The sequence below is a fragment of the Galleria mellonella genome, unplaced genomic scaffold (assembly GCF_026898425.1).
Source record: "Galleria mellonella isolate WM207_F2 unplaced genomic scaffold, CSIRO_AGI_GalMel_v1 utg35, whole genome shotgun sequence".
Lineage (NCBI taxonomy): Eukaryota > Metazoa > Arthropoda > Insecta > Lepidoptera > Pyralidae > Galleria > Galleria mellonella.
Window position 1 is genome coordinate 3,340,025 of NW_026442082.1, and position 14,492 is coordinate 3,354,516.

The window sequence follows — 14,492 nt, forward strand, 5'->3', positions numbered from 1 at the left end:
TCTTTTTTAATACCTATATAATAATGTGCTGGGCATAATGCTACATTTTATACACATATAATTCACTTTGAAATTTCTGTAAGCTGAGCTGACTGTATATTTTTATGTGCAATAAATCTTTATTATTATTATTAAAAAAAAAAATCCTAAACTTTATTCAAGACAAAAAGAAAAACAAAAGTTACATTATAAATTTCAGCTGTGTGATTGATTAATTTAAAGCAATTATGAACAATATTTAACCATGTGGTCGTGGTATAAAATGGGCCAGTCCTTTCTTTTCCGTAAGCGTAGTAAGGGAATTTAATGATCGAAGGATGGACAGCAGCGTTCCTCTTAAAACGTCACTAAAGCCTAACTGTGGTCGCCAACCCGCCTGTCAAACGTGGCAACTACTGGCAAAACCCACTAAAGTGGAAACTTATGTTCAGCAGTGGACAGTTAACGATTGATATGATTATGATGATAACGAACAATAAATTAATTGATCAATAAGAGAAACTATTCGCAAATTGATCCAATTTAGTAATAAATACCTTTTTTGTTATTTAACAGAATGCTCGAAGAAACGATTGCACTAAACGAAAAAGTCGATGAAATATCTGGTGAGTACTGTCGAAGTGAATTGTTTTATTTATGGTATTGTCACCTTAATAAATAATGTAAAACTACAGTAAAAAATTTTAATTGATTCAGGTTCAGCAAGAAACAATGTAAGTTTTTATTTATTTATATATTAATGTTATATTCTTATTCATGTACTTTTATTATTTACATATGTAGGTATATACAGCTATTTTTATTGTATGTATTATATATTCAATTTTTAGTGGGTATTATTTAGTTTATTTTTAATTGTACGGTTATTACCCTTATACATTCTACAGTTTTCTTTCAGCTTCTCAAAGGTTGACTGTAAGAGATCCCTTTATGGGATAAGTCTGCCATTGTATATTAAATAATTTATCAGTGCTTAATTTGAATTATGTACAATAAAGATTTTACAATACAATACAATACCTATTGGGTAACATCTAGAAATAAAATCGAATTTAGTAAAAATTTGAGTAAACCCTTTCGATTACAAAAAGAACCATTGAAAAATACGTTGGTTCCAAAACTACTAACCGTAGTACTAACATATTTCGTAATATATGTGCACAAAAAAGTCCCAAAAAAAAAGTTGAAATAATAAAGATCACTTTCATTGAAGTCAGTTAACAATAATTACTAGTTTATAAATGTGAAAGTGAGGCTTTTTGTTTTGTTTTTTTTACTTTTACCTCTTGATGCCTTAATGGCTCACATTATCATCATGTAATTTGGTATTATATGTATACGAGTACTAAAGGACTATTGCGGTCAATCAACAAATCCTTCGCCCGGACGATGTCGCTGGTAAAAATTAGTTAAATTATAAATCGACAGAGGAAGTGCGCCTGCGCACCGCCGACATCTTGGATTTGAAGAAAGCAATACGCGAGGAGACGGTCAAGACTAGGAAACTGTCGGTGGCGCTGGACGCCACGCGAGCGGAAAGGAATATGCTGCATAAAAACTACACAGAGGCGCTGGACGAGATACAGGATCTTAAACAAAAACTAAAGGTAAGTAAACTCGTATTATATCTAGTAACCCGATAATAATATGGCGCAATATGTGTTAATATTCTTGACACGACTTTTGGAAACGGATATAGATTAGTAAAATATATGCGATTTAGAATAGCGAATAAGCTTGTGCACTATTATGTATTTACTCGTATTATACTGTTGTTATTATTATTATTTTTTAAATTTTACAAATATTCACATCTCCCCTCTTAAGGAAAGGAGATGGCAACTAACCCCCGGCAAAAGCACAGTCGGCCGGGGTTCAGGGCCTCAGGGAGAGAAACCGGCGTACAATGCGGGCAGTATCTAAGAGCACTGCTTTCTGCATCTTTCCCTTATTATTATTATTATTATATAGCTTGTGCATTATAATGTAATTATTATTTAGTTAGTTATTAAGTAGTTGTAATAGTACATTATTGCAACGGCCAGCAACTGAGGCATTGATGGACGAACGTACAAATGTGGGCCGAGGTGTAACCGAAGCACACATACGTGAGTCCATCAATGCCTAGTTGTGGCCAAAGCTTGTATAGTACTTTCCTCAAACAATGCGCGGAAATCAAAAACACAATTTTACTTTTTAAATTCAATGACGAATAACGAACAATAATAATTTTTCACGCGCCATAATGTTCCCTTGTTTTTTTTTTTTTTTCAATAAACAGCTTTCTATTTGCAAGCCAGTTCGAAATTTAAATAAAACCTTTTATTAGTTACCTCCTTGGTAGCCATGTTTCGAAGTAAAAGGTCATTCCATTTTTAAATTACAGGACAGATAGGAATTTACATAGTAATTTATCTGGCCGCAAAACATGACAGATATGGATTTTCATACAACTTTTACCGGCCGCTGCCCGCATGTATCTTGGCCAGTACGGCAATTTTAATTTATCTCGAAGAAGATTGTCAAAATAATGCTCACATTTCCAAGCATGTTTGAGAAAAAAATTATAATTAATGCCTTTTGTGTAAAGAATAAAGAAAGAAAACTTACATTATACCTGGTGTAAAATAAAAACCAGCACCATTAACATCCAAAAATAGACGGTGACGTCCATGGTACTACCGTTCGTTGCCATTCGTGACGACTATGGCATTAATGGTTTTATATCTCTGTAGCATATAACTTGATTTACTTGCAAATTACAAATGTAAAGCAAATATAAATATTGTAACCAATAGTTGATTTAACTCTGAAAGAGATTCCTAGCAATCAACCAAATACAATTTAAAAGATATAGTTAAGTTTGTTCCTTCGATATTCTATAAACCAGCCTTTCCCAAAGTGGGCGATAACGTCCCCTTGTGGGCACTACAGGCCTGAAGGGGGGCGGTAAGAGATCTAGAAAAAAAATGGAAGCGTTGTATAAAGGCTTGGGGGGGTGATTAGTTGATCTTGAAGTTGAAGTTGTTGGTTTTTAAGTACGTGAAAAAATGGGGGCGCTAAAAAATAATTTATTCTCAAAGTGGGCAGTAGACAAAATAAGTTTGGGAACCCCTGCTATAAACACACTTTTACTAAATGAACTATAAGACGACGATCTTGGTGGTGTGGCAAATTAACTAGCTACCTTATATTCCAATGGCCATAGGTTTGATGCCCGCATATTACATACCTACATGTGTATTAATGAGTGTGTCTATTGTATTGTTCTGAGTGTTTTTATATATATATATATATATATATATATATATATATATATATATATATATATATATATATATATATAATATGTATTCACAAAAAAAGGTATTTCAGTATTGTCTTGTACCTATTTTACAAGTTATGTTTAGTTTGAGACTAGACAGACTGCTGTGTAATATGCCTGACGGTATTGGTATAATTTTTTTTTTAATATTTTTTTTATCTTTTAATTTAACCTACCCTCCAAAAATAAGCGTAATATTGTCTAGTATTTTAAATTGGAAATTATCAAATTGGGAATCTGTACTTGGCTAATGTATGGCGTAAATATAATATTTTTAATTATTTTAGATATGAGATGTTGATTCCAGATGTAATAATAAAATAAAAATAAATAAAATAAAAAATATATTTTAGATGTTAGCATATCAGATTGAGCAACTGAAAGAGGATATCAGCGGTAAAGAAACTGGTCTGAAATCGTGCGAGGGCACGCTCGCCAAATGTAACAAGAAGAATGAGCAGCTAAGAGCAGAGGTACAGGCGGGTGTTGTGAAATTATCTGAAGCAAGAGCAGACATCACTGCCCTCAGGCAGGAGGAGGCCAGGTTGAACAGGATCGTACAGGTCTGAACACATAAATGTTTTATTAATCATATACATCCTAAATGTTATCACTCTTTCTCAGTATCCCCTCCGCGGGGGAAAAGGGACTGTTAGTCATGGGGTCTAATTTCCCCATTACTATCAATATACCCTATCAGGTCGACCTCCACGCAGTTTCCTCTAGAAACTATCGAGGTTTAATCTAATGTATTCTATTCTGATGGAATTCGTCATGATGGGCTAACTGACCTGCTTTCATGGTCACCTATTATCCCTCACTGGATGCCAGTGTATACCAGTATCACTATTTCATTTTTACCCATCAAAAAACCGTTCTTTCGGAAGTCGCTTAAAGAGCATTTATACTATCTGTTCTGAATTTAAAATTATTTGATGAAACAATAATTCTAAGATTAAAACATTAAAATCTAATATAAAATGTACGAATCCTCTTTTCAAGGAGGCCTATTACACAATTGTTGGTCCTCAGGAAGGAGACACGGCCCGAGCGAAGTTAATGAAAGAGCTAGAAGGCCTGATGAATGAGCGCGACGTGGTGGGGGCACAGCTCGTGAGGCGGAACGACGAGATCTCGCTCCTATACGAAAAGATACGCATACTGGAGGTCACGCTGCATAGAGGTGATGTTGTAGCATTGTTTTCCAGAGAGAGATCTTATGTAAATGATTTGCTTGCGTACCTCTATTTTGTACCACTCGTGTTTCAGCCGTAAAAAAGAGTAGCTATGATAATAAATGGAGTGAAATTATTTAGGGTAAGGAGCTATAAGACCATTATCATCGTCATATCAGACGTTAACTGTCGGCTGCTGAATATAGGCCTCCCTCATAAAAGAGGGTTTTACCAGTAGTAGCTACACTTGTCAGGATTGACAATCGCAGTTAGGCTTTATGTGTGTTTTAAGAAGGACGCTGCAATCCTTCGGGTATTAAATTTCCTTAGTCGTCTTTTACGATACTCACGGTAAAGGATTCTATGCCAGAGCTACACGGCAGCACCTGAGTCCTCAGGAATACTAACATATACGATAAACACTACAGAGCATTGTGTGATATTCATGATGCTGTTTATGTCTGTAGGCGACCATTACCACTTTCCATCAGATGGGCTGGCGGCTTATTCCTCATTCTATGCTATTATAAAAAAATAATAACAGCAGCCATAGATCGTTTAATAGCTGCAAAGCCTATCTTAAAGATCATCCTGTAATCCAAATAAAGATCAACCTGCAAATTGATTAAAACGTTGACAAAGGTCCAATAGATCTAGTTACTACCTAGTGGGGAAAAAGAATATTTAGCAATTTAAAAAGTACAGAAATTTCCAGTCCAACATACTAGCTTAACTGCTGAATGCACGGTTGTGTTAAAATGTTCAGTTTCAGTAATAGAACCCACCCTATATTTACCTAAAAGATGCAATAAATTCGATATCATACATTAATTAGAAAGTAATTCTACATCCAATGTCGTTCCCATTTAGTGAATAGTGAAAGTATTTGGTTTACAGGAGAGCGTCAGTACGAGCAGCGCATAGAAGATATCCGTTTACTACGACTTGAGATAATAAGACTGCGCAAAGAGAAGAATCTGCTCTCCAAAGGGATAGAGAATATGACTGATTTACGACTCGAGGTAAGTACTTCTTTCAATCTAAATATTTTTTAAATATTACACGAATCATGACAGGATTTGCTTTGTATAACTGACCAAGACCACTCACACTGAGGGCATAATATTACCGAGCTAGGGGGAAAGTGATTGTTAGTAGTGGAGATTGAGAATCCCATCGCTAGCAATATACCCAACCAGGTCGACCTCCTCGCGGTTCTCCCTGGAAACTATCATGTTTAATTCCTGATGAATACATCGTGATGGGCTAACTGGCCTGTTTTCATTCTCATCTATCACCCTTCACTGGTGCCCCGCTAGCGTATTCCGTTAGCGCAGCCGAGGATACCATACCATTGTCACCCATTAAAAAAAAATTACCGAGCTAGTAAATTTACATCATTAGCCGTGTAGATTCCTGCATAGAATAAGTAAAGGGGGGCCCCTTTCCTTTCCCGTGGATGTCGTAAGAGGCGACTAAGGAAGCTTATGGTGGAGAGATGGGTAGCAGCGTCCCAAACATTAGCAAAAACCAAACAGCGGTACCAACCCCCCCCCCCCCCTCTTATGGGGGAGGCTATGTTCAGCAGTGGTAAGTTAACGGCTTATATAACAACATTTACATCGGCGGGTTATACACAGCAAATCCAGTTATAATACGTGTACAGCGAGGTTTTTAAGCCGTCAGAACTCTACAACTTCTTACGGCTTACGACTTCTACCTTAATGAAACGACTTACTAAGTTACTACATTAAAGTCCTTCGAGCAGGATATTAGACTTTAAGGGTAGGATAAAAGATGATACATAGTCCATGACGATGCTTCATAGTCATAAATAAGCCTTCCGAGAAATAACATCCAAAGTATTGTGGAATTAACATTGTGAAATGGCCTTTCCCGTGACGTGTTCACTTCATCTTATAACCTCAAATCCTTCAAATTTAACATGAAAAAGCATATCGTGATACAAACAAATCGTGAGGTTAAAATACGAACTGTTTGGGGGGGGGGGGAGAGGGGGATTAGCAGTAATGAACTAATTTCAATGATTCTTTTGTATCAAACGGTTTTATAATAGTCATGTAATCGCACGAATATTTAGAAATTTAAATTGTGTAAGGAAGTTTTAAAAAAAGAACCTTTCTATTTCTCTTTTACGCGAAAATTGTTACGTTACTATCTATAATTAATATAATTAATTTAAAATTTACTGTAATTTTGAATGATATTTTACATTAAGTATATTATATTTAAATAAAATTTATTTAATTGCAAACATATATTTATTAACTTCTAAGAGAGTGAACAAAGGTGGGAAAGCAACCGCTAAATCCCTAGTACATACATGTCAACTAATGTCATCTGTCAATTAAGATGCGTTCCTTTTATACATATTTAAACTAGGTACGTTCATCTTACAAAGTATGCTATGGAAATCAAAATAATCCAAGGAGACAGTCACCATCCATCAGCAATCTTTAATAGAAATATCCAACAATTAATACCAAATAGTTACACCCGATAAACTAATAAATACTGCAATTGTTTATCTAAGATTGCCTACACAATTTGCTGTTGCAATACTTGACAATATTCAATTGGCACGGGTAATTAATTTTAATTAGTAATATTATCCTAACCATTGTTATTCTGTCACTATAACATAAATTACAGTTAATTAGGCGAGGCTGGAAGAGAAGTTCAAGTTTGTATCCAACTAACACTATCCAAGGGGGGAAAGGGATTGTTAGCAATGGCGTTTAACAGCCCCATTGCTAGCAATATGCCCTATTAGGTCGACCTCCACGTTGTTTTACCTGGAAACCATCGTAAACAACTCTTGTTAAATTCGTCACGATGAGCTAACTGACCTGCTTCCTCACCTATCATCCTTCACTGGTGCCCCGTCGGTGTATACCGATAGCGCGGGTGGTGCTACTATTCCATTATCATCCATTAAAAAAAAACTACCACTATCCAAGGATACTACTTGATCGTCACATATATAAACCATAAGTGGTGCCCCACCAGTATACATTAATAACCATTTTATTTTCACCCTTTAAAAAGTAAGAAACATAATCGAATTATACAAGTGGAATCAAATTATCTAGTATATAGTATATACTATAGTAGTAATCACTTATTCTTCATCATTTTCATTCATTTCTATTTAAATAGATTTTTTTTTAATGGGTGAAAATGGAATGGTAACCCCGCCCGCGCTATCAGTATACACCGACGAGGCACCAGTAAAAGATGATAGGTGAGAATCAGTGCAGGTCAGTTGGCCCAAGATGATGAATTCGACAAGAAATAAACATGCTGGTTTCCAAGGGGAACCGCATGGAGGTCGACCTAAGAGGGTATATTGCTAGCAATGGGGCTATTAGACCCTATTAGTGACAAACACCTTCCCCCCAAATATTTAAATAGATTATATGTATACACAGTGCATACATCATTCCCAAAGAGGGTTGACGTCAGGCAAGTGGCCGGTCGTAAAACTATAAGCCAAATCCTTTAGTAATATGGATAAAACCGTATTACGCGGACCCCAAATAATAATTGGGATAAAGGTAGGAAGATGATGATATGTATACATAAACTCATATTACTTATAGGTATTCAATCTGGAGCGAGAACTTGGCCGCGAGAGGTTGCGGGTGAGAGCGTTGGAAGAAGCGCTAGAAACTCCGTTGAACGTGCATCGCTGGAGGAAACTCCAGGGGACGGACCCTGAGAGCGTGCAGCTTACCCAAAAACTGAGACTAACGCAAAAGTTAGTATTGCATAAGGTCAACGTTATAAGAATTCAAATAGACGGTGTATGCAGTTACATATTGCCGGGCAAGATTGTATGGGTCGAGTGGCCAGCAGCCACCTCAGAATTATCTGATGTTTACAAAGCGGGCAAAGTCTTAGTAAGAGTATTAGAGTACTAAGAGAACATATCAGCCATTTTTAACACCCCCCCCCCCCTCTCACAAAATAATCTTATCTAACGTACGGGTTTTTTTTAAATTGTGTATATGTCCAATTGTATATGGCCATATAGTCCCGGCATAGAATAGGCCACCCCTTCCTATCCCGTGGGTGTCGTAAGAGCCGACTAAAAAAGGGCGAGGGATGGGCAGCAGCGTCCCTATTAAAACATCTCTAAAGTCAGACTGCGGTTGGCAATCCGCTTGCCAAGCGCGGCAATTACTGACAAAACCCCCAAAGGGGAGGCTTATGTTCAGCAGTGGACAGTTAAAGGCTGATATGATAATGATGATATGTCCAATTATTTTTATACAAGAAGTTCATTTATTATTTCTAAATTACTATCACAGCTTCGGGATACTTATTGTCCCTATTTAAAAAAGCTAAGAAAAAATTGCAAAACAAATAGTGCGAAGAATTCAAATATCAATTGAATTTCTTATCTTATCTTATTTATCGCATATGGTGTCAGCTAAGGCGATGCACGTCGACCCATACGGATCTTTTGTGCTTCCCCCTGCCTTATACCATCATTTCATAGATCCTATGTGTTACCCTAACGATATCCCGCGGTTTAAGATATCTGTAGTCCTTTGGTTCTGGATAAGCCGTTCCCAGTAGACTCATACGCATACTTGCCAACGAATCGCAGTTGCACATCAAGTGTTCCATGGGTTCCGATTTCTCCCCGCACAGTCTGCACAGTGTGTCCGAAGATAGACCCATCTTATGTAGTATATGCCTTATTGGCATATGTCCAGTTAGGGCACCCATAATGAGTCTTGCCTGTTGTCTGCCACCGCTGTAGATGAGTTTATTCCATCCCTCAACATTGTCATTTAAGAACTTTTTAGAGTGTCTAAGACCCTTCAAAGTCCTCCATTCCTTCTGCTGTTTTTTCCTCACATACTCCTCAAGGGCAGAGTTAACAACACTTGATGCAAGTGCAACGTATAGTTCAGGACCTACCATTTTTGATTCTGATCCCTTTCTCGCCAACTCATCGGCCTTTTCATTACCTTTAATCCCTTTATGTCCAGGGACCCATACCAAACTAACCCTATTATGCCTACCCAATCAATTGAATTTCCTGGGTACGGAGGAATAACACCTGAGTCCTCAGGAATGGCAACGCATGGGGGGTATCATGGGTGAAATAGTATACCCTGTTATGTCCATGGTGCTGCTCATGTCTATAGGCGACAGTTACTACTTTCAATTAGGTGGGCCGTCAGCTTATTTGCCATTCTAAGTTGTATAAAAAAAAATTTAAAAAAGGTATTTGCATATGTGTTATTCAAAGAAAAAGTCAAGTGTTTGGACGAGTTTTAATTTATAGTCGAATAAAACTGAAAAATATGTATGTAAATAAAAACAAGAAGTAGCTTAAACAGTGTTTCCCACCCAAACGAGGGTAAACGAATCTATTAATGGAATAGTTGACTTTTATTTGTTTTTATGATGCGTAGTTTTTTATTTATGATGGAAAATTTGTGAAAAAAAATTCTTTTATTTAATCTTTATTGCACAATAAATCTTTATAGACGTGGCGAGCTTAATGCCATATGGTATTCTGTACTGGGTAATAGTAGCTAGGTAAGAGGTAAAGGAGGGGAGGAGTTGTTAGTAATGCGGTTGTTACTAATAAATTTTGGTTATTCCGAGCGAATCCATGAGTTGAAATAAGACATTGGACGTTGCCATCTCCTTCTATCTTATAGACTCGCTTGTAACGACGATTTCATCAATGAATTCGCTTGCAACTTGTCTAAAGGACCTGGACTTATATCTCTCTGCCTACTCCCTAAGAGATCTGACGCGATGATAATCCAAAGACAATACACAAAGGTTCGCGTGTCGTTTGATTTGCCCGTGCCACAATCAGCTGACAAAACACCTAATCAATAGAGCACTTAGCATGGCCATTAGATGAATAAGTACATATTTTTTGTTACTTGGCTCGTTTTTATGAGGTCGCTTAACCTCGTACCTATTTTATTGTTGGCTAAGTTGATTGTAAGTAAATCATTAATAGAGAAATTGATACCTACGTGACTTGATAAAAACTAATTATTACCTGGTTATTATATACTGAGCAGATGTTATTGTCTAGTTATAAATCGAGATTTGCTTTAGTATAAGTACAAAATAGTAATTTTTATTCAAATTTGTACTCAAATTTTGTTTCTCTAATATGAAAATCATGACGATGGACGAAGTGAGATACAAAGCTAGAGGGAAGTAGCCAGTGCAATCGCAGATGCAGGAAGCGTTACGCCAGTGTTCAGGAATCTTTTTAGGGATCTGTACTCTGTGACGGTTCGCCTATAGTACAATAGGTTTAATACCATAAGTACATAGAAAAGAAACAGGGGTTCCTATGGGTGACCGCTGCGAAAGCTGAGCTATTTAATATAAACAAACTTTAAAGTCAAGGTTCACAATAGTATACAGAGAAGACGTTACCATATATGAATTATTGACACAGAAGGGAAACTCCTTTGATGTGTTTCCAGAGTGTAGTGGACGTCACAAGAAAATTAAAATAAATTAAACAAAAATATATTATATTTTATATTAACCAAATTATAGTTTACCTTTTTCTCATCAGGTGTAAAAAGGATGCATATAACACAGTTTAATAAGGTTTATGAGAGCCTTTAAAGTTTTATAAATTCGATAATCAATTTAATAGAAAATACCAAAATACGTTAACATATAATTAAATTGAATTTAAAGAAAAGTTCAGTTCGAATAATAGGCTAAATCCGATTATTGAAATATCTACCCTTCGGTGACATAATCTATGACGTTACTAGGTGAGAAAAAAAAGAAAAAAAAGAGGAGAGCCGGCAGATCGGCGGGCGCGCGGGAGTCGCTTTTTAGGAATTGCGCAATAAAAGAAAAAAAAAAAAGGAAAATGGCGCGGGAGTCGTGTTTTAGGGATTGCGCAATAAAATAAAAAAATAACTGGGATATAGATCTAGGAGGGACTGGATCGATGAAGGGGTTTGAGATCTTAGTGTATCACTATCGATTAAGTGTGTGAAATTAATCAATAGAAAACTGGAGAATCCGGTGAGCTTGTTCCATTTATTACTACGTAGTTAGATTTTTGACTGTGATCGCAGGTAAAGTCTATACTTAATATTTTTCCCAACAACTATTAAAATACGTATTTAGTCGAGTCCATATACCTTTAGGTAATGCGTATATCGTTAAATGCAATCACATTTGAACAAAGTTTACATCAATATAATTTACGTACTTACGTTATTCTATTCATATACAAAATCCAATTATACGGTCGTTTGATAGAACTTCATCAATTTGATTCAATGTTCTAATTGTCCAGTTTTGGAAAATACTTATTAAATCAGCTATTAAACTATTATAATACTAACTAGATTCATATCTAGTTACTATAAATTATTTATTTATTGAGGATAAATAGACTGAGGTGGCTGTGGTCTGGTCTCATTGCTGGGGAAGCGGCCATTGATGAGAGAGAGGGGATGTTGAGTGGCGACCCTGTGAATGCAAGTGCGGTGTGGGCTACCTCCATTGTTTGGAGTGACTGTTTTATGTGTATTGTGGGGCCGTTCCTTGTGTCAGTCGGTGGAAATTGCCTGTGTTCAGTCGTGGGTTGGTGATGGTTGAGACGATGATGATGATGGAATAGTTGTATTTATTACACTATTACAGTGTTGGTTTGGAATATCTATTCATACTTACTGCTTCATGGTGAAGTGTTTTCATACCATTACTCGGTCGACCAGACTAATGATTCTTAGTCTATATTTGATTATCCATGACTACATGTGGGGATTTGTTTTACACCAGATGTACAAAGAAACAGCTTAACTGTTGCAAGTGATTTTATGTGGATGTAATACTTTTAATACATTATTGTGTTAGTAGATAAATTCATGTGACTGTGGGGTGTTTATGGTAAACAAGCCTGTATTGTTTAAATAGATATTTTGTCTTGATTTATTATAAACTTTAATATTGATTTTGTTGTAGTAAGCAAGCTGATAATAACAATTCTGTGTGTATTACTGATTACTAATAATATTTAATTATGCTGATATTATAGGTGTGGATTTATTTCCTAATGGTAATAAAAGTACTAAAAGATTCTCTGACTATAGTTACTCTTAACTAGGTATGAGATTCAGTATAAAATTGATACTGTATGACACTTGTGAAGCTATGTATTTTACTCATATTTAGAAAGGAAGTTGTCCTGGCGATAAGGTTTGTATGTGTGTTGTTTGTTCATGTTATATTGACTAGACAAGTTCAGACAGGGTTAATATTAGTGAATATTTACTGGATTTATATTTAATATACATGTTTTGAATATTTTATGGGAATAGTATGGAGATATACAAGTAGTAAAATATAATATTAGTATTTTATAAATTTAATTATTGAGTTATATGTTTATGTCGGACTGTATCCAAGGAGATATTATCCTATTAATATCAAGTTAGGACAATTACTTTAAATATTAATAAAGCAAACACTAACACTGATTATTCACTTCTTTAATAAATTTACATTAGAGGTTAGAAATCAAATAGATAGCATATTGGGAAATCTTCACCACACATGTATTTGAGGAATATTCTTGATAATTAGTACTGTATGTATATATTATTGCAAGTACAATTGAAATAAGAATGTTAAACTTCTAATCTTCTGTTCGTTCTTGAATTTGAGAGTAAGCTTGGCTACTGATATGAATATAAAACTGCAGCATTACTGGATACTATTAATTATTTCTGGTGTAAACCATGATTATTTATGTCACTGATAATTTAGTTGTATATTACGGTTGATATATGATGATTTTATATTTAATTATATTAAACAAATACAAATAAACAAACTTGCTAGTATTTGTTACGTTGACAGTTGTGATAGATAATCAAAATTCAATTCAATACATCAATACGTCATTCAATACGTCATTAATGTGACAGATGTCAAACAAAAGGAGATTATACACGTTATGATTCTATATCTAAGTCTATAGAAAATTTATATAATTTTCTGTTATTTTATAATAACTGTAGGGGAAATATTGGAATTATTTATATGAGAAATTTCACTTAAATGATATGATAATTATTTAAAGACCTAATTTCTTAGGGATTTAATCATGATGATTTAAACACTAAAACACTTGTTTATCTGAGAAATCCTCTTAGTAAATAGGTTTACTAAGACACTAAAAGGAAGTAGATATAGTATAACTATAGTACAGCTACAATAATTGTATAAGACTTACTGTCCTTTCTATACAAATATATATTTAATCTATATCTTTCACAACTCGAAAGGTACAAAGGAATCCTTATGGTGCGACTTGTCCTTCTGTCCGTCTTTAACAGCGTTATATCTCAGAAACTGCTAATGATATAAATTTGATATTTTGAATAGCTTTACATATTACTGCCTTACAATTATTACTACTAAATTAATTAAAAAAATATTTTTAGTTTTTTTTTTTTTTTGCTAGGGGATTCAAAACAGATGCTCAAGATTACACAACTACTAGTCCAACTGCGGTATCATAACGGGGGTTCATTTGAATATTTTAAAACTGACTTTGATTTGTTTTTATGCGTTGTTTTTTATTTACGGGTATGATCGAAAATGTATGAATTTTTTTCCTTATTTATTTTTTCTTTATTGCACAATAAATCTTTGTACAGATGGCGAACTTAATGCCATATGGTATTCTGTACTAGCTACCATTAGGTAAAGGGGGAGAGGGATTGTTAGGAATACGGACTATCAGTCCCATTGCTAGCAATGTACCTACTCTGTCAGGTCGACCTCATTTTTATTTATTTTCGAGAAATTTTCTTTAAATAAAATATATGTGACTATCATTTTGTATTTCAGGTTATTATATATAATAATAGTAAAGAATAATATTATAGCAGTTTTTTTAAAACAAGACTTGCATTGCTTCATTGTAGATTGCTCTCAAC

The 14,492-nt window shown here is 35.0% G+C and overlaps 1 protein-coding gene across 1 annotated transcript in view; it reads left to right on the forward strand.

The window, feature by feature from the left end:
- LOC113514492 (cilia- and flagella-associated protein 58-like) overlaps positions 1 to 14,492 on the forward strand; it is a 36,945-nt gene that overhangs the window by 17,656 nt on the left and 4,797 nt on the right. Inside the window, exons 11-16 of the mRNA XM_052896887.1 lie at positions 556 to 605; positions 1,429 to 1,607; positions 3,679 to 3,888; positions 4,358 to 4,508; positions 5,398 to 5,522; positions 8,124 to 8,281. Of these exons, the coding sequence (XP_052752847.1) occupies positions 556 to 605; positions 1,429 to 1,607; positions 3,679 to 3,888; positions 4,358 to 4,508; positions 5,398 to 5,522; positions 8,124 to 8,281 (873 nt within the window). The remainder of the gene's footprint in view (positions 1 to 555; positions 606 to 1,428; positions 1,608 to 3,678; positions 3,889 to 4,357; positions 4,509 to 5,397; positions 5,523 to 8,123; positions 8,282 to 14,492) is intronic.